Consider the following 18,217-nt stretch of genomic DNA (forward strand, 5'->3'; position numbering starts at 1 on the left):
GAGACCGGACAGATGGGCGCAGGAGGGGCAGTCAGAGAAGTATTCAGCGAGGCTAGAAGGGATTCGACAAAGACGAGCTGCGGGGTGTTGGATTTTCGCCACCTCCGGGCGATCCACTGGGCCCGATCCCTGAGAGACTGGTTCTGTCTGGAGGCTAATGGGCTCTGGCAGAGCGAGAGGAAGGTGTTCACAGTGAGTAGGCGGAACCGAGTCTTCAGAGGGGGAATGCGGGCTTCGGCATACAGCGCCTGGTTGGCCGTGTACTTGGGGAGGCCCATGCACAGGCGGAGGGCTCTCCTTTCTACGGCGAATAGCCTGCTCAGACGGTAGTCGGGGAGGTGCGAGAAGACGACACACCCAAACTCAAGAATTGGCCGTACGTAGCACTTGTACAGGAAGAGCAGGGTGCTCCTGCGCATACCACAGCGGGCGCTGGCGCTGCGGAGGATTGTGCCAATTGCTTTCGAAGCCTTCTGGCTTATGACTTCCACATGATGGTCCCAGTGGAGCATGTGATCATACCAGACGCCTAGGTAGCGCAGCAGGTTGGTCTGGCGAATGGTCTGACCGGCAACATCCAGAATGATGGTCACAGCTCCTCCAGTCCAGTTGGTCTGGGGGAACACCAGGACTGCAGATTTCTGGACGTTCAACGTGAGGTGGACGGAACGCATCCAGGATGACAGCGCGAGGAGATATTCTTGCAGTTTCTCACGTAGCGTATGCAGCGATAGAGAGCTGGAGAAGAAGGCAATATCGTCCGCATAGGTCAGGGTGAGGACGCCCGGGTCGAGAGGTAGGGAACTCATCAAAATGTTAAACAGCAGTGGCGAAAGGACGGACCCCTGGGGGACGCCCCTCTGCTGCGGATGCGAAGATGAGACAAAGCGTCCATCCGAGCAAAAGAATGCTCGTCCAGTGAGGAAGCCGCAAACCCATGAAACGATGTACGGGGGAATGTTGAGAGCTACCATACGATGGAGGAGGACGTTGTGTTCCACGCTATCGTAGGCCTTCGCCACATCCAAGGTAACCAGGGCAGACATCTTCCCACACTCACGCGCAAGGCAAATCTGGCTTTCCAGGCTGGCGTGTGCCATCCAGATTGAGCAACGGGGGCGAAAGCCGATCTGGCTGTCATTGAGCGCTGAAGAGGCTTCCAAGAAGGAAGAGAGCCGGCGGTGCAGAATCCGCTCAATGGTCTTGCAGAGGACGGATGTCAAGGCAATCGGGCGAATGTTATCCATGGCCAAGCCCCTCGAGGCGATCTTCTTGACTATAACCACCTTAGACACCTTCCAGTCATCCGGTATCCACGAGTGTTCGATGGAGACGTTCGCAATGTTCAGGAGCTCCTCTGGATGGGCAGCCCACAGGGACCTCACCATTCTGCCTGAGACGCCGTCCGGGCCGGGAGCCGAGCTTGGAAGAGCGCGCACCACTGAGTCAAGTTCCTCTGCAGAAACAGCAACGAAGCCGGACGACGACGTCACGGGAGGCTGCCGCGCGCAGGAAGTAGAGCGTTGGAAGCGGAGAGCCAGACCCCTGGCGATATCTTCCAGCTGGGCCCTCGCCGCGTCATCGGACATGACGAGAGAGTCAGAGGGGAATCCTGAGGAGAGAGACCTGCTGATATTGGAAACGTGCCTGTGTAGGGCTTTCCTGTTCTTCGGGCCGGAGAGGAATGCGTTTCGTTCAGTGAAAAAGGCCCGCTTTGCCGCAGAGATGGTACGCCTGAACACGGCTTTATGGAATTGGTAATTTTTCCAATTCACGTAGCATGTATTTGCGAGCACCTGTTTCCAAGCGGCCTTGCGGCGCCGGTAGGCCCTTGCGCAATCAGCATTCCACCATGGCGCACAGCCTGACGGCGATCGCTTGTCGATGCGGAATGTGGATGACGCTATCGAGCGGGTCAGCGAGGAGGCAGCACTTATAGCACGGTTGACGGGCGGGAGCTCAGAGCTGCCCTCCAGGAGGCGGGCCAGGTTCTTGTCTTGCAGGGAGTAATTACAGAGGGAGCGCGAGGTAGCAGCGAGTCTTGCCGGTATGACCACTTCAAAGAAGACGGGAAGGTGGTCACTGTTAGAGCCCGAGGCCAGCGTGCGCCACGAAGATAGGCGGGCTGCAGGCGAATGCAACGTGAGATCGAGCACCGACCTAGCGGTGCCACGCAGAAACGTCGGGGATCCATCATTTGCAACACTGAGGTTATGACGACATATCCATTCCCACAGCTCTCTGCCGCTAGAGTCAGTCTTGGAACCCCACGAAACATGATGGGAGTTGAAATCACCGGCGACGATGTACCGCTGAGAGACATGAGAGAGTGCGCCACTGAGCGCCGAGGGTGACTGGAAGCCAGCCGGACAGTACACATTGAAGACATCCAGGGGGCCGAAGCGTGGGAGAGTAACCCGCACCGCGAGGGCTTCGCAAAGAGGGGACAGGGTTTGCCACACAACGCGGGCAGAATGCACTAGGCGAAGGGAGATGAGCGTTAACAGACCTCCTCCCCGTCCCACGGGCCGGTCCAGGCGAAATACCTGGAAGCCCGGAAAGGAAAAGGACCGTCGGGGGGATAGCCACGTTTCTTGAAGGAGAATGAGGTCAGGAGAGCAGCTCGAGACAAGCGTGTGGAGGTCGGGTAGAGCTGAAGAAATCGCAAGACAGTTCCACTGTAAGACGCGCAGGCTACTCATCACCCAGTAAGGATTGAGCGACTGCGGCAGCAAGGACGTCGTCACCAGTATTCGGGCGGCTACCCTTCTTTGACCGCTTGCCATGGGGCTTTTCGCAGGGGCTGCACCACATTAGCGCAGACGAGGCGTCACGCTTGGAGTTGGAGGAGGACGCATCCATGGCCTCGTGGGACGAGGCTGGGCACACGCGGCCAGGCTGGGCGGCGGCCGATGAGCAGGAGGGAGAGCAGGGTTCACAGGGCTGAGGAGAAGGATCAGCCGAGGGCACAGCGGCTACAGCCACTTGTTTGTTGCCGGAGATGGCGTTGACCGTCTCAGAAAGGGCCGAAGAGAGGGACGCAACCATGGCGCAGAGTGAGTCGAGTTCCGCTCTAACCTTCGAGACTGCAGCCTCGACGGCGGCATCAATCATCTTCTGAAGCCTATCGCCAGGGAATGGGGACTGGACAGCTTGCTGGGTTCTGGCAGCGAAATCCGAACCGCGCCTCTTCAAGGCAGCAGCCGCTCCCGCCCGTGAACAGTGGCGAGCATCCATGACCTCTAACAAGGAAGACTCTTGCTCACGGCAAGGGCATGATTGGTTGTCGGCAGAGTGCTTCCCGCCGCAGAGGCAACATTTCGGGGAGACACTAACAGGGCACGTGGGCTCGTCATGGCCGTCGCCGCAGTGGCGGCAGCGGGGATCAGATCTGCAGTTTTTGGTGGTATGTCCGAATCGGAAGCATCGCTTGCACTGAAGCGGTCTTCGCTTGTAGGTGTCTACACAGAAGATGAGTGGCCAGGACTTGATTTCAGATGGGCAGGCGAGTCCCGCAAAGGACACAACTACGGACTGGGTTGGGATACGCCGATCGTTGTCAAGCCTGCTGCAGCGGTACGCGTCGAGGGCACCAGCGTCGGAGAAGAGCTCGAGGACTTCAGTAGCGGGAAGAGAGACGTCGACGCCCCTCACCACCCCTCTGACACAGGCGAGATGGTGCGGGATGAATGCCTCCACCGGCTGCCTGCCGAAGGTGGAAGTTGACAGGAGCGAGCGGATGACGTTGACGTTGTCAGATTTGCAGATGATGCCATCTCTTCCATATTGGCGCACTTCGGCGATGTCCCGGAACTCAGGAGTAATGGCTTCCAGGCCTTGAAGCAGAGATTTCGGGTTCTTGGACCGGATGACAGAGCCATCAGTAGGCTTGATTGCGACTGGGATGGACGTGAGGCCGTTGGCCTGGAAGAGGCTCAGGGGGACTGAGCGAATGTCCACAGACGCCGACCAGTAAGGGTCGGGCCCGCTGCGAGCACCCACACTCTGACCCACACTCTTAGGAAGGCAGACGACTTTTTCTTCCTTCATTCCTCCACACTTTCGAACTAAAAAGCAGAATATAACTTACTTACACCCACATATCATGACAACGATCTGAATGTGATGTACGTGCTGTTTCGTTCACTGTGTTCGTGAAGTGAAATAGAGTCGAAATTTGGCAGAATCTTCCAGCCGTATCCGTTACCAACCCTGCCACAAGAGCGAGCAGGGGAAGCGCGCTCATTCATTCACGCGCGAACCATCCGTGAACTCCTGGGCGTTCTTGGCACCAAGAACACCCGGGTGAATGGACAGCCCTCCGCGGAAAGGTATGTCGCGCTTCTTTCACAGTTAAAACGATCGCAGCGAATGGATATTAACGAGTGCAATACATCCACGCAGAATCCCGTCCTTCGGGGAGGGAACAGCTCCCTCCAAGGTGAGTTGTATTCAGTGCATCCCTAGAGGGCCACTAAACAACTCCCCGGATGCTGTCCAATTACGATTCTCCACAAGAGGAACGTAACTCACAATTATGAAATTCCGTTAGTTCTAGCGAGCGTATTTACCAAGAGACAATTATGGTATGGTATTCAAAAAGCATAATCCGCACGACTCTTTCCTTCCTTCTTGGAGATCAGGTACGTCACCAAGTTCCGACGTGTAGAGAGGCTGTATTACATGCACTAGGTATCGGTGACGGTTCGAACTCGCTGACGAACTCTTACGCGTAGGGTGTACTGGTTGTGGGAACTTCACGGTGACCTCGCTGAAAATATAGTAAACACATGAAATGGGACAATGTGGACTTATGATACGGTGTGAACTTGCCATCCTGAAAGTTTTAGTTGATGGGGGCGATATCAAAATGACGTGTTGCTATTGACGGCAGGGCAACGCAGGGTGGGTCATGATAACGAAACAATGCAGTGAATACTGTGTCGTGCAACAAGAATGATGCTGTTTAGTTCCCAATTTTTGTGTGCTTTGCAGAGCTGTTCCGAAGGTCTCTGACGACGAAAAGTCGACAGACAGGTAAGTTCCTTGGACAGTGTCCTTGGCTACCGGTGATCTGCTTTTACTGTAACTACACGTGTAAACGTGTAACTACACGAACTGAAATATTTGATGTCTCCACCCAGCAGCAATCCTCCAGAGTCCGGCTCGCTAATCTTGAAAGTCGCCCTGGTAGGAGGCTGCATTCTCCTCGTTGCTGTTATCCTTATTGTTACCAGCCGAGAGGAGGAACTGCGCCGCAATGCTACGAAGGGTGGGCGTCAAATGACCCTCATTGGGTGGACATTATAAATGCTGTTATGTCCCGCAGGTCTCACCTCTTCTTCGCCCGCCTATGAACATAACGTCGAGAAAGATCGTTATGCTGGTGAGCGCCCTTTGGCAGGCGTTTCCAGAATATCGGAAGAACTCCTGCTACAATAATTGCAGTATAAACTGGTATACATAGGTAGACCGGTAGCAGCTAATGAATGCGCTATCACTGCACAAGGCACGTGATCACGAACAGGTTAAAGGCTTGTTAATGAGGTATCGAAAGGCTAGTGTCAGACAACGAAGGCTACGAAATAATTTTTTTTACTCGTATGCAAACTATGCATGACCATGATAGCTTCTTGTGTTGGGAAGAAAGAAGTTCATTTACTCCACTCCTGCCGTTTTTCCCTGCTAGGAAATCCCACGTACAATCCCACCATAGCTGCCGCACGTCCATCAGTAGCGCCACCTGTCGCGAGGGGTAAGTAAGCAGCAGTGTACAGATGTATTGGTAAACATTGACTACGGTATGTGCCGGCCTTTCTCGACAGCCCTGCACCAAGAGGAAAGCAAGGTTTCGAGAACTGACATAGACAGAATTCTCAGTAAGTATGACCTGCAATGTCCGGTGACGGGAGTGCGAGTAAAACCTCATCTCACTTTGTAGAGGAAGCCATACCACGACTTTCTCCCCTACGCCCTAAAGGTATGGGGCAACTGGTCTTGGAAAGCGCGCATACTTATCTTTCAATCTTTTTAGGAGCCAGACCTCTTTTGTGCGTGCTGTCTCCAGAAGCAAGACACCCGCTTCAGTTTCCCAAGGAATATTGCACGCATCTTGTTTACTCCGACGTCAAATACGATCCGCAAAATGCAACATTTAGTCCAGTTAGCGGTAAGACGCTGTCATACCATACATCTGAACCGGATCAACACCAATACCTTTTCTTTTGCGCCACAGAGGCTACATTTAAAGTATTACAAGTGTTGGAGGGTACCACGGGACTCCATATCCTGGTGAACATGGCTCAAAGGACACTGGAAGTCTTGGGTCCAGAAGCGAGCCGCTTCTCGAACAGTGTGTCAAGGTGGCTGACCTCCGTTGGTCTCAACGGTGTTGCGTTTCTCGGTCTGAATCTACATTCTGCCGCGCTTGAGACGTTTATTCCCGTTCTTCGGTCGCTACAAGGCGTGCTTCGCCCGTCTAAGCTCGAGTTTGCCATTGGCTTAACCATCCAGGACTGGGATGCAGCGCCGACGCTCATTGCTCGAAGGCTGGCTGCTATTGGAGAGTGAGTATTCAAAGCCTTTAACTATGTTTTACTGCAGGCATCGTATACGTAGCATGGTAACGGGTATTACGACCGCCGAAGAAGACCTCCTATCACGTCGTGGTAGTGGAAGTCTCCTGATGACTAAGAGCGCACGAAACGGTTTTATCTGCGGCTTCTTGTGCGGAAATGTTACGTCTGAGACAACAAAAAATGCGTAGGTGGTGGTGGAGCTAATGAACGTGCTGGCCGTGGTCTGCCTCAGAGGTTGGCAACGTCACGACTAACGCTCTGGGGGAATGTGCGTCCTGTGCCGACTTCTAGAACACTTTCTCCTGTAGACGTCCGAAACAGATCCCAAGGTCCGTACCCGAAAATCTATATTCGTCGGATATCACTGGGAGCCTCATACATGGACGTCCCAGGATCTGTATCCACAGGATATCCGGTCGCGGCTGTTTCAAGAATTGTCCGAGCTAGATCCCTGTCGGGATGTTACACGGATCATTCATTGCGGGAGAGAGAGAAACGGGTGGCGATATAGCACTGCGAAGTTTGACTTTCGATGTACCAGCTCTCTAACCAAAACCAGTACGAAGCACAGAAGTTGTCGAGTTAATACACCGAGCAATTTCTCACTTCGTTGTTGTATGCGTGCGTAATCGAATTAAGCTTAGACAACACACTCATCATTTTGATTCACAGGCGAGGAGGTATCTGGAATATGGGGATGCTCGCGAGACAAGCAGTATATAGTATCTGTTGTCTCTTTTGAAGGGAATGGCACTGCCTTTCGAAGTGACCTTCTGGGACTGGGTGGTCCTGTCGGAGTTTTTATATATCTTTTTTTCCGACTAAAACGCTGCGTTCGTTCTCCGTCATGGCATGTACAAAAAACAAAGAGGAGCAACAAAAATTAAAAGGTGCGGAGGCGGGGATTAAAACAAAATGGCAGGCGGCAAAATGCTGGTTTCTATGAAAACTGTCTTTCTCCTCTACGGATGTTTGTATATCCACACAACGTCTGCATGTACATAAGTAGGTCAGTGCAATGTCCAGACATCTCCATGTAACATCCTGTGAAGACAAACGACGGATATATGTGGGAGGTCCGAACCGTGGCCACTCGGAGATGTGGGGGACGTCCGTCGGACGTCTGTCTCTCACGGAGATCCGAATTTCCGTCAAAGGATATCCACAGGAACACCCCGGGAGGTTTTGTTCTGTTTGGGGGAAACAGTGCCAACATATGTCTGACAGAGTGACAGAAAATACGTAGGTTCATACTACAGGCTATTAATGAACCCATTACAGCTACTATATCATCGGCGCCACCACCAGTTCAAAATTGCTGTATTGATTACATCACGTCTCATCGTCAGGTCAACCGATCGATGTTGGCTTCCTTGATCTTGCTGAACACATGACACGCAAAGACTGCATTTCGCGCGGTGGAGCACTCGCATAACTGTACAGCTTGTTCATAACATTGAGCATGCAGGCACGTCGACTTCCTCATTCTGGAGACTCACTACCAAGACACCCTGAACGAGACTTGCCGCACGGCGTTCCCTTCAGTCTTGTACTCTGACGACCCCCATACTCCATCTGTTCCTATTGTAAGTACTGTTTCCGGCTCTTCGACAGCGCTACCGACAAAGATTCGTTTTCAGGCTCAAGCCTTGTCCTGGATGACCAGCGTTCTCTTAGACCACAAGTCACAGATGAACACGTGTTTTTCGCTGACCTTGGCGGCGTTGCTCTTTAAAGGCGCGGGCAGCACCCGAGCGGCATGTAATAGGAGTCAGCTTGTCAGCTACATGAGGGTAAGATACGTACACGGTGATGTAGTGTGCGGGATAATGTGTCGGATATTCGTCGCAGGTATGCAAAGACCCCCAATGGGCACCAGGTGCCTCAGTTGACGCAGACGCGTTAGCAGAGGCGCGACTTGGCAACGGCCAGGTTGAGTCTCACGAAGGCGCTGCTCTTCTTGCAGCTAAGGTATATAAAGTGTTTCAGTGCTCAGTGGTGTCAATAGTGCTTCCTAGTTCAGCAAAACTCCACGGTGTCGCAATATAATGGAGGGGTAAATTCCAAATAACTAGGGTTATTGCGTTACAAGGTCATCAACAGTTGCATTTACTCTTGGACTTCCCTGGTAGCCGAAAAAAAATTGCGAAAGCCGTCCTTAATTAAAAGGATCGCAAACTGGCGCTCAAGCTCAGTTCTGCGTCGAGATAGTGCAAGATGCTGCGGAAAGAAAACAGTCACCCGCCCCTTCCTGTTTCCTGTGTTCTCCGTACTGTTGCAGTTTTCAGAAGGTTGGCCGTTATCAGAAAGGCAGGTACATGGCTTCCTGGCATCGCTGCTTTAGGAGATGTGAGCGTGGCCAATTTGCGGGACGCGTAAGGACTGTTTTCGCTTTTTTCTTTTCTTTTTTTTGCATGCATTTTGCGCTAGAATGGGGTAACTCCTGCACGCGCTTTCTGTTTCTGACAAAAAAAAAGAAGAAAGAAAAATGAAACAGAAACCGAAGGAAGAAAGATAAATAAATAGAAAAATGGTAACGGGTAAGTTGGGTTGGCCCGATAAACTTCTTAAATCTGACAAAAGTGCTCACAGGTAATGGCAAGGTCTCCCGTAAGATTAATTGCATTAATCTCGTAATGTTCAGACAAGTAGATGGCATGTTAGGTACAGGGTTCGCCAAGATAACTTTGGGGTTCGTAATGGAGATAAAACACATACAAGTTCGGAACAAACAAATAAATAATTGTTCGGAAGCAAATGACGACGAGATGAGGACGTATTATGAACCAAAATTCCAAATCGATACTTCCACTTGTCAATTAAAAAAACAAAAAAAAAAAAAACGGCTATACGTGTGTTTCAGCTCTTTCCGTCAGATGCGGAAACTAACGCCGGCGTTGCAGACGACTTCTCGCAGTACTCCTCTGTATTCAGTTCCACTTGTTAACTTGGTTTCGATATCGTCTGCAACGCCGCGTTCAGCTGAGTCGCCATATAACCGAAGGACCTGAGGCGCAGGTATAGCCTTTTTTTTCAATCTTCCCCTTTACAAACCCAAGTTCATCTTGGCGAACCCTGTATATCAATTCAGTGTTTCTGATCGAAATTCTTGTACGTTGTACCTGCTGCAATACACCAATGTCTTGGGTGATTATGCTCGTCCACAACTTCACGCGCAGCCTTTGAGCGCCATTGAGCCACGGGACTAGGGAAAACGTGGGGATCCGTCACAGGCCTCATACTGCGGGTCGAATGAGGCGAAGGCAATTGCAATTTCCTCCCGTAATTGCACGCATACCGCAACAACTGATGGCATGCCCTCCTACTGTTACTCCTGTGCAGCAATACGTTTTCCTGAGGCACGTGGCCAAACGTGACGTCACCGCACAAGCCTCATTGAGCGCTAGAAACGTCATTTCCTAAAGGCATAGGTCTCTGCCGTGGCTAGGTATCGTCCATCGTCTGACAGTGTCAAAGAGCACACTGCCTTGCCGCCGTATGGAGCTCAGCTTTTAGAGTTGATGCGACAGGCCGAAAGCGCCTGACACTGCACGCTCCCTACGGATGCGGTATCAGAATTGTTTGGGATGCGTTTGAGACTCGTCAGAGATGCAAATGCTGCCCTGTCCCTTTACTTATCCTCGTTTTTATTTCCTATACAATCGAATCGGTCATGCCATGACAGCTATAATAGTGCGCGGTTCATCTCCAAGGTGTCACGTGCGATTTCCATGTTCCCGCTTTCGTGCGTCGCAACCTACCACGTGGACATGGACGATTACGAAGGGGAATGTGGAAAACCCTTCGAGCGTCTGGAGACCGTGCGCCAGGCACAAGGCCATCCAACGGAAGACGATGCCCCTCCGCCCCCTCCTGCGATTCCTACAGGACACGGTGAGTTCGTGTCGTGCCATTGAAGCAACTCTCAGCTTCTTCATTTTGCAGAAAGAAACAACGAGGCTGCGCCACTAGGTAAGAATCATCTCATCCTCAGACATGTTTATGTTCTGTATTAACAACAGATGCCGTAGAATAGGCGTACCTCTAGTGACAGCTTACACGAATTGCTGAATAGGTTATGATTAGCTTATCGTACAGTTCGAGAACACATGCAAGAGCGGAAGTAACTTATGTCAAAATTCTGCGGTATTGAAGGTAGCACAGACAGTGAAAGACGTCACCGCTGTATGGCTCAAGGAAAAGGTATGGACTTACGTTCAATCTTATGGGATACATTGAACGGAAACACCTCCTTCAGTCTGAGGAGCAACGAAGGAGAGGACCAGACCGGACGGACACGGGACAAGAACCGACAACGACGACTCAAACGTCCTTTTTGAGTCGTCGTTGTCGGTTCTTGTCCCGTGCCCGTCCTGTCTACTCCTCCACATCCTTGCTCCTCAGATTCAAGGAGGTGCTTCCGTTCAATCGTATACACCAGCTTACTTGCCTCCTCAACTTATATTCAACGTTATGAGATACATGGTGCAATATGACATGGTCATGCTCAGACTTCACGAGGCCTTTGATATGTGTGCTGTCCGACCGAATCTCCGTGCCACGGAATTTCACGAAACAGCACTGCACGCACATCGTGCTGTCCCTGCGACGATATCTTAAACCTGACGTTATGCGAAACATATCAGCCGGTGAGTTGCTGAAGTAGCTCGGGAGCTGGTATGGGACCTTACGAAATTGCTTTGGCAGCTGTTTACCAGCGTTTGAGAGGTCCGGACATCAAAGCATTAGTCGCTCTGCATGAGGACGTGCTGTTGAATACGGATGCCGAGAAACTTGCGGAGTCTTCCCCTGTGCTGCTCAGGGGTACACAGCTCGACGGTCTCGCTTTCCTCTACGTCAGTCAGTCAATTTCGCAGCTTGACAAGCTCACTCTTAAGCTGCAGGTAAGACAAACAGAAACTGAGATAAACTCTCTATCAGGTTCATTGTCTGCTACTGTCAACGTTTCAGATTTTGTATAGTTCACTGAAGGCAAGCGGTCTCTGCCTGCTGCTCAGCTTACAGCTGGCCGGGTACATCTCAGAGCCGAGAATCGTCGACAAGACACTGCGTGACGTATCGAAGTAGGAACGCAAGTCATGCTGACATTTGTTTTCGTGACAACGTAACATATCGTAGCCCCACAGTGATTCGTTTTATACCGGAAATGGTTCTCCGCAGAAATGTTGACATACTCGTAGTGAACAGCCACTACCCCGGGAGCTCAAGCGTTTGTCGGGCTATGCAGACCTCTGTGTTCAAGCAAAACTTGGATTCCTGCGTCCCGGTCGTTGCTGCTGTATGGCCGTGTGCGGGTAACATGCGTGAAAGTGTGGCTAAATCACTTTCTCTTCTGCAGGAGACAGCCCTGTCGTGGTTGAAATTCATCGCATCTACTAGTGTAGACATACCGTTCCTCTGTTTCTCTGTGGACCTGCGCGTATTCCGTTATACTGGCAAGACGCCACAGGGATCGTGCGATTCAGAGGATCAGCTCCAATATTCTAAGGTGAGTACGGTTTGTAGCATGTGGCAGATCCACGATTCCGACTTCCTTTAGGTTTGTTTCGAGAGGGGATGGAGCACTGTATACAACGTCACCACCGATAGTCTAATGCGACGAAAGGGAACAAAGTTAGAGACGTTCGACACTGCGTCCTCTTTGCGACGGAAGGTAGTCTTTGAGGCACTTAGTCCTCGGCCTGAGCAGGGGCCCTTTGCAGGTTGAGAGAGCCGTAGCAGAATACCCGAAAGCGTGTGTCGCCGCCTTCAACTATGACTTCGATGACCTGAGTGGCCGTTGCAAGGACCAAAGAATTGCCTCCGTTCGATCCGCACTGGGTATGACGGCCTGTTTTGGATGTGTATTTATGTGGCGAAGGCGATTTAGGAGGCAATATCTGTGCTGCACTACAATGCACAAACGCATATGCCAATCGACAAACGGCAAGAACAGAACGTTGCGTTTCCGGCCTCACGTCAATGCATGCAATATGCACTGTAAACATAATAAATCAATGCTCTCATTCCCAATTCTGCCAATTACAGATCGAGCGAGTAGGTCAGCATCACAAAGGCTGCAGGACTACGAAGGTAAGCTTTGCGTGCTGATGCGTTGGCCTGTTCTAAGGGACATTGTGGTTCGCAGAACCAGTCTCAATACATGGGGATTCGTCAGGAGGTGAGAACTTTCAGGATGAGACGAGCAACGAGAACAACTGGCTTCTTTACAGTGGGCGACAAGCCCCTTGTGTGCGTCCTATCTCGAGAAGGCCGGCTAACGGAGCCAGCTATTCCCAAAGCTCAGTGCACACACCTCGTGCACAGAGAAGCAGCGTACGATGCTCTCACTGGAACTCTCTTCGCCGAACGTACGTTCCATAGATTGATTGCGCAAGTCCTTTCAACTTGATGGCGGTCACAGTTACGATGACTACTGTACGCGACTCGAATGCAACATTGACGTTTGTGCACACCACAACGCCGCAACGTTTTGGCTTACTTGCGCGCTCGGCTAGTCGTCCTTATCCTTAAACGATAACTCTACTCCCTGTTTGGACTCCTGTGAAAGCACTCTTCAACTTGAGGAGCTATCAGGCTTTACTTAAGTGCCCAGACGGTTCCTGCACTTGTGTGTAGCCAACAACGGCGAGCCGGTCCTGCTCCCCCCCCCCCCCAATTCGAAGCGAAGAGCTTCTTGAGCAATTGCTCTTCACTTCAGTGACACTCTCGCCTCCAGGCGTCTTTGATAAGAAACTATCGAATGTTCAATTTCAAACAGCGTTATAGCGCAGAAAATGACCACGGTGTTCTGTGTCGTCGCAAGGGTGTTTCTCGACCAGTAAGTCTACGCGCTACGCGGACGACTTGTCGGTCACCATACCCCCATATCCTGCTCGAGGAACGCGCAAGGTAGCACCAGTATTACCGCTAAGTAAGCATAGAAGACTTCCTTCGCTCCGGAGGCATTTCGTGTCGAAGTCTGTTTATGAAACGCCAAAACTTGTCCCGTCGTGTAGCTGGAGTGAAGGAACGAGTCGAAGATCGTTTAAGGATACGGTCAATTGTAAGATCTAATCAAAACACATTTCGACCTCGACGTAAAGCATTCCACTAGTCCGGCTTTCGGCCGACCAAATTGGCTCGAAAATCGTTCGCCCGTTCATTCGCCAGGCTTAACGGGACAGGGCTATACATCCTAAAGTGTGCATCGTTTGTCAGAATCTTCCCTAGGTCTTATAACTAAACGGCCGAATATGAAGCACCTGGCAGGGCTGAGTGGAGAGGCCTTCCTCGACAGGCTCCTCAACGACCCACCGGCCGTCGTTGAGAAGATGGCTACCAATATGGCCATATCGGCCCGACGAATGCACATCGACGGAGTAGCCATCCTCGACTTTAATCGCACGTCGAAGACTATCGCTGCTTTTGCTCCTGCGCTTTCGGTATGCCAGCATGGAACTGTTAGGTTGTGCGTAGTGCACGGCGGCTGTGCACGTTAGCAAGCTGGAAACGTTTGTGATATCTATAGGCGCGTGACCTTTTGAACACACCCTTGTCCCTGTCGCACTACCACCGTCTAGCAACCACCCGTCGGAAATGTTGCCGACAGAGGGATGTGCCGTGGTGCATGGCACGGAGTTGCCAGGCCATAATCCTCAGAAGTCGGCAACACGCCCTGAGAAAGTAACCAAAAGTAGTCAAGCTCCGTTGTAGTTAGCAATGGTGTGCAGACCAGTGTCTAGCGAGGGGGTAAGCCTAGACCGAAATGTAGGCTACCTTGTGGGTATGGGGCCATGTCTTCACGGTAGGTTAGGTTGATTGGGTGAAGCGCTAAATAAATGTAATCACCATCGGCTAGCGATCACCACTTTACCTAATAAGTGCTGGAGCGAAGTTTTTGTGCCACTTCCGCACCCTCCTCTCCCCCCGAAAAAAATTTCTGGCTACGTCCCTGGTACGGAAGGAACTCAGTGCAAAGAAGCGCGGTACTGTACTTCGGAAGCATAGCGCTGCGAATCATCCGCAAAGTTGCTAAGTCCCGATTGTCGGTTTTGTGCGAAGTATCAAAATCTGGCAACCTTGTCGGTAACTGGTGGTACCCGAAAGAAGTATATAGCTCAAACGCTTCCTTCCGCTTACAGATTCTGCGAAAGTCATTTTCACAAGACCTGGTCATTATGCTAGGACTAGAGGTGCTGGATGGATCCCTTCCAACGAAGACCATGACAAAGCGATTAATTAGAACAATTAAGTGGGTGAAGCAGCACTAAGAGTCGCAAGTGAATGATACGCGCCATTACTTCTTACAGGCTCGCAGACATAACGATATTCCAGACCCATTATAGAAGTGGCCGAGGCTACTGCCAAATATCGTACCCTTCCGTGTACGAGTACGTGGAAGGCAACCTCTTACCACTGGTAGGATCTCTTAAGGTCTCTTATGGCTTTACCTTACCCTTGCCTTTTACAGACAACCGCTCTCGATTGGATGAAAGACTTAAAACTACCGCATACCTGCATTTCTTTCAACATGGCTCTGCTGGAATTCGACAGAGTGAACGCCACAAGTGATTGCCGAAAAGTTTCTTCGAGAAGCTACTCTGAGGTGCGCCATGGAGAACATAGCATCTTGTCTGGATAACCCTGCATGACTTTTTAGCGTTATTTAGACTCGAGGGACGCACTGACAGTTTCTGTAAGCTGATTCGGGGATACTAATGTTACTTAGGTACGAGTGTCAGCACCTAATGTCGGTGAACGAACCTTTTCGTGGGTCAAAAACGCTGTGTATTGCTGACCCGTAAAAGAACGCGGATGCCTCGTACTACTCATGCACAAATCGCCACTGATACTGATACTGCCATAGCAGCCGTTCTCCACAAAGAGCACAGTATTCCTATCTCGGGCAAGATTCCGTATCTAAGCAAACTGTTACCGTACCGCCAAGATGTTGGCGTCCGCAACCGGGTTTCTACCCGTGACCTTAGGATCAGAGGGAGAACACGCTATCAACTTGCCGACTGAGGCCGGTCACTGATACTTAGCAACTTCGGACATCTGTCGATAGAAAAGCGTTTTAACACGCGAAATAGAAAGCTGTAGGTAACGTCCCTCTGCCCGCAGCACGCACGCTGAGGAAATTGCCTAGCGTCGTCCTCAGTCTTTGTCCGAACTTTACGAACATGCAGCGTTGAGGACGGCAGCGTGTGCTCGAAGCAGAGGGCGTCCTTGCGGCCGTCAGCGTCCTTGCAAGCGGACCCTGTACCAATACTATCCGTTCATTTCCTCTAGACATGTGATAATAGCGGGTGGAAGAGAGACGACGAGACATCACAGTCCTATTCCGCGGTTCGCCAAAAGGGTTCTGTTTGGCAATCTTTCGAATCCGTCAAACTCCTTGGACAGAAGGTACTCTGTTGCGGCAGTCTACGTACAGAATAACGAGGCATTTCCCCCCCCCCCCCTCTCCCGTTCAGATGGACCGCGCATTTGCTCGTTATCCGGGTGCTTGCGTAGCCGCATATGATATCGACCTCGAAGACGGCACACAAGCATGCGACACCCATGGAAGGAGATTTGCCCGACTCAGCGTTATCGCAGAGAGTAAGTTACATGCCGCGAACCCATTGTGTTGTAAATCCTGTTTGCTCTTCAGAATACGTCAAGACTCAAACCAAGGGTCATTTGACTCACCAGCAACTCCCTCAAATCGATCGAGGTAAGAACAGGCAAGAATGCATATCTCATTACGAATGGTAGGGTGGTATGGTACTTTGGCAATGATGTGATAACGTCTGTCGTAGGAAGTGCTTCCATCCTTTCTGCGGAGCTCGTAGGTAAGTGAGGCTTCAAGCACGCTGTGGGGGGTACTTGACGGCAATTGATCTCCCGTCCTTTGAAATCGTTGGAATTTGCGCGTAGGTTAATTCTCTTCAATTTTATTGCAGGTTCTCTACCCCTTCGTAGCGAGGACCCACAACCTCGAGGTACAGGTAAGCGTCACCGTCTCACTGTGCTTCAAACTCTCTTGCAACCACACCTTTTCCAGACTCCCCTACAACCTTGCAGCGTACGACAAGTGAAGGTAAGATCAGCGTGTACTTCTATATCTTTACGCATTGAGTGTTGTGTTGAAGCCTAGTGCAGTGTTCAGAAGTATCACACGATGTGCACCTGTACCAGTTGGCAACGTGCCACATAACATCAGCAGTGACTCGTTTGATTCGCGCATTACATAATGTGTGCCACGGATCAGAACTTGTACGGGACACACATGAAAAGCGTTGGTACGAACCGTACCATAACCACATAATCACCCTGTTGCTCACGTCTTTGTCGCTACTGCATACTGCGGCCGTGGAGCTGCCGTTCACTTCGACTACAGATAGGTTCATGGAGAATGTTCACGCTAGATCCTGGGTCTTTGGGTTTGCTGTTGTCATTGTACACTGGCGCAAAACTCTTCACGGCCGTCATTATAGTATACTTGTACACGGACGGTTTCGAAGCGAAACAGAAGCGAAATTAAAGCGAAACAGAAGAAAAACTGAGGCATTGGGCAGCGTTTCGGGCCTTCGCCCCACACACCATTCGTCTTCACATCATAGCATGGAACTCACATGGCGTATCGGTGAGCTCGATCATGCCGCATATCAGTATGCAGTAAGCATAATACTTTATGGTGGGGACAAAACGTTCCTTGGCCATCCAGGGCAGTACAGAAAGGTCGCGCTCTCAGATTTCTCTCGATGCCCATCGTGTCTTTGAGGTGTTTTCGCATTGCGTAGTTCTGTATAGATATGCTCTTCTGGTATGTATCGAGCGCCGTCCGCTGATGCAGCAAAGAAACGAAGCTTATGACTTTCATTACAGGTGTGAACCTACTTTGATGATGACATTTGATAATTGTGCCTTTTCGTACCACGCAGGAGCAAATCGTCCGTTTCTATGCTTCATGAGTCGTGAGTGGGATGGACAAAAGCTACCCCCAAGTCAATGCACGCACGTCGTCCTGAAGCCAAAGCCATATGGTAGCATAGATGGTTGTGCGTACGTAACAAAGCATGCAGGGAGTATACCATATTTGATTTTCAGCGGGAGACTTCACTGGACAACTGAAGCGGCAGCTGAATTCAACAGTTCAATACATGCTTGCTGTGGAGCAATTTATGACACAGAACAAGACCCGGTTGGCACTTGCTGCTAGGGAGTTTAACGGCGTGGCCATAATCAATAACCGCATCCATTCCGACTTTCTGAAAGCTTTTGGTCGTGCTGTGGCTGTATGTGCAGTGACGGACCGTTGCAGTAAAACCGAATGACATGTGTTTCTCTCACGCAGGGATTCCGTACCCTTTTACCGAAAGGCACGGTAGTCGTCGGCGTAGAAGTGAGGGATTTTTATCAGGACGCTGACGTAATAGCTACTCGTATGAAATACGTTCGCAAGTAAGGAGATCTATGGCGAAACTATCCTGCGTAACCATTGATTGTTGTTCGCGTCTAACCAGGTACGCGGACATAGTCATCCTTCAGACCCACTTCAGGAAAGACCGGAGCTTCTGCCGGACGGCACATGTGTCTATGCTTGACTCGTCTAATGACACCTGTATTTTGTCCACTCCTATTGTACGCAC

General features: G+C 51.0%; 1 protein-coding gene across 4 annotated transcripts in view; it reads left to right on the forward strand.

Moving 5' to 3' along the window:
• The first annotated feature begins 4,243 nt into the window (after nucleotides 1-4,243).
• Nucleotides 4,244-18,217, forward strand: part of LOC135388194 (uncharacterized) — a 98,397-nt gene continuing 84,423 nt past the window's right edge. Inside the window, exons 1-40 of one of the 4 annotated variants that reach the window (XM_064617582.1) lie at nucleotides 4,244-4,331; nucleotides 4,405-4,441; nucleotides 4,996-5,037; nucleotides 5,148-5,272; nucleotides 5,330-5,386; nucleotides 5,690-5,755; nucleotides 5,826-5,879; nucleotides 5,942-5,980; nucleotides 6,035-6,169; nucleotides 6,236-6,566; nucleotides 8,047-8,164; nucleotides 8,219-8,371; nucleotides 8,430-8,549; nucleotides 10,292-10,472; nucleotides 10,524-10,550; nucleotides 10,734-10,781; nucleotides 11,090-11,227; nucleotides 11,286-11,482; nucleotides 11,550-11,662; nucleotides 11,760-11,877; nucleotides 11,938-12,087; nucleotides 12,139-12,252; nucleotides 12,302-12,419; nucleotides 12,627-12,671; nucleotides 12,727-12,759; nucleotides 12,812-12,949; nucleotides 13,800-14,023; nucleotides 14,723-14,832; nucleotides 14,891-14,999; nucleotides 15,052-15,186; nucleotides 15,873-15,989; nucleotides 16,058-16,184; nucleotides 16,237-16,299; nucleotides 16,385-16,417; nucleotides 16,529-16,573; nucleotides 16,630-16,665; nucleotides 17,510-17,623; nucleotides 17,676-17,863; nucleotides 17,923-18,029; nucleotides 18,092-18,209. In XM_064617582.1, coding sequence (XP_064473652.1) covers nucleotides 4,310-4,331; nucleotides 4,405-4,441; nucleotides 4,996-5,037; nucleotides 5,148-5,272; nucleotides 5,330-5,386; nucleotides 5,690-5,755; nucleotides 5,826-5,879; nucleotides 5,942-5,980; nucleotides 6,035-6,169; nucleotides 6,236-6,566; nucleotides 8,047-8,164; nucleotides 8,219-8,371; nucleotides 8,430-8,549; nucleotides 10,292-10,472; nucleotides 10,524-10,550; nucleotides 10,734-10,781; nucleotides 11,090-11,227; nucleotides 11,286-11,482; nucleotides 11,550-11,662; nucleotides 11,760-11,877; nucleotides 11,938-12,087; nucleotides 12,139-12,252; nucleotides 12,302-12,419; nucleotides 12,627-12,671; nucleotides 12,727-12,759; nucleotides 12,812-12,949; nucleotides 13,800-14,023; nucleotides 14,723-14,832; nucleotides 14,891-14,999; nucleotides 15,052-15,186; nucleotides 15,873-15,989; nucleotides 16,058-16,184; nucleotides 16,237-16,299; nucleotides 16,385-16,417; nucleotides 16,529-16,573; nucleotides 16,630-16,665; nucleotides 17,510-17,623; nucleotides 17,676-17,863; nucleotides 17,923-18,029; nucleotides 18,092-18,209 — 4,245 coding nt within the window. In that variant the 5' untranslated portion in view covers nucleotides 4,244-4,309. Of the gene's footprint in view, nucleotides 4,332-4,404; nucleotides 4,442-4,995; nucleotides 5,038-5,147; nucleotides 5,273-5,329; nucleotides 5,387-5,689; nucleotides 5,756-5,825; nucleotides 5,880-5,941; nucleotides 5,981-6,034; nucleotides 6,170-6,235; nucleotides 6,567-8,046; nucleotides 8,165-8,218; nucleotides 8,372-8,429; nucleotides 8,550-10,291; nucleotides 10,473-10,523; nucleotides 10,551-10,733; nucleotides 10,782-11,089; nucleotides 11,228-11,285; nucleotides 11,483-11,549; nucleotides 11,663-11,759; nucleotides 11,878-11,937; nucleotides 12,088-12,138; nucleotides 12,253-12,301; nucleotides 12,420-12,626; nucleotides 12,672-12,726; nucleotides 12,760-12,811; nucleotides 12,950-13,799; nucleotides 14,024-14,722; nucleotides 14,833-14,890; nucleotides 15,000-15,051; nucleotides 15,187-15,872; nucleotides 15,990-16,057; nucleotides 16,185-16,236; nucleotides 16,300-16,384; nucleotides 16,418-16,528; nucleotides 16,574-16,629; nucleotides 16,666-17,509; nucleotides 17,624-17,675; nucleotides 17,864-17,922; nucleotides 18,030-18,091; nucleotides 18,210-18,217 lie in introns of those variants that run through there. The other 3 variants (XM_064617584.1, XM_064617583.1, XM_064617585.1) reach the window with 3 other exon arrangements.

This window comes from Ornithodoros turicata, chromosome 3 (genome assembly GCF_037126465.1).
Source record: "Ornithodoros turicata isolate Travis chromosome 3, ASM3712646v1, whole genome shotgun sequence".
NCBI classification, from domain to species: Eukaryota; Metazoa; Arthropoda; class Arachnida; order Ixodida; family Argasidae; genus Ornithodoros; species Ornithodoros turicata.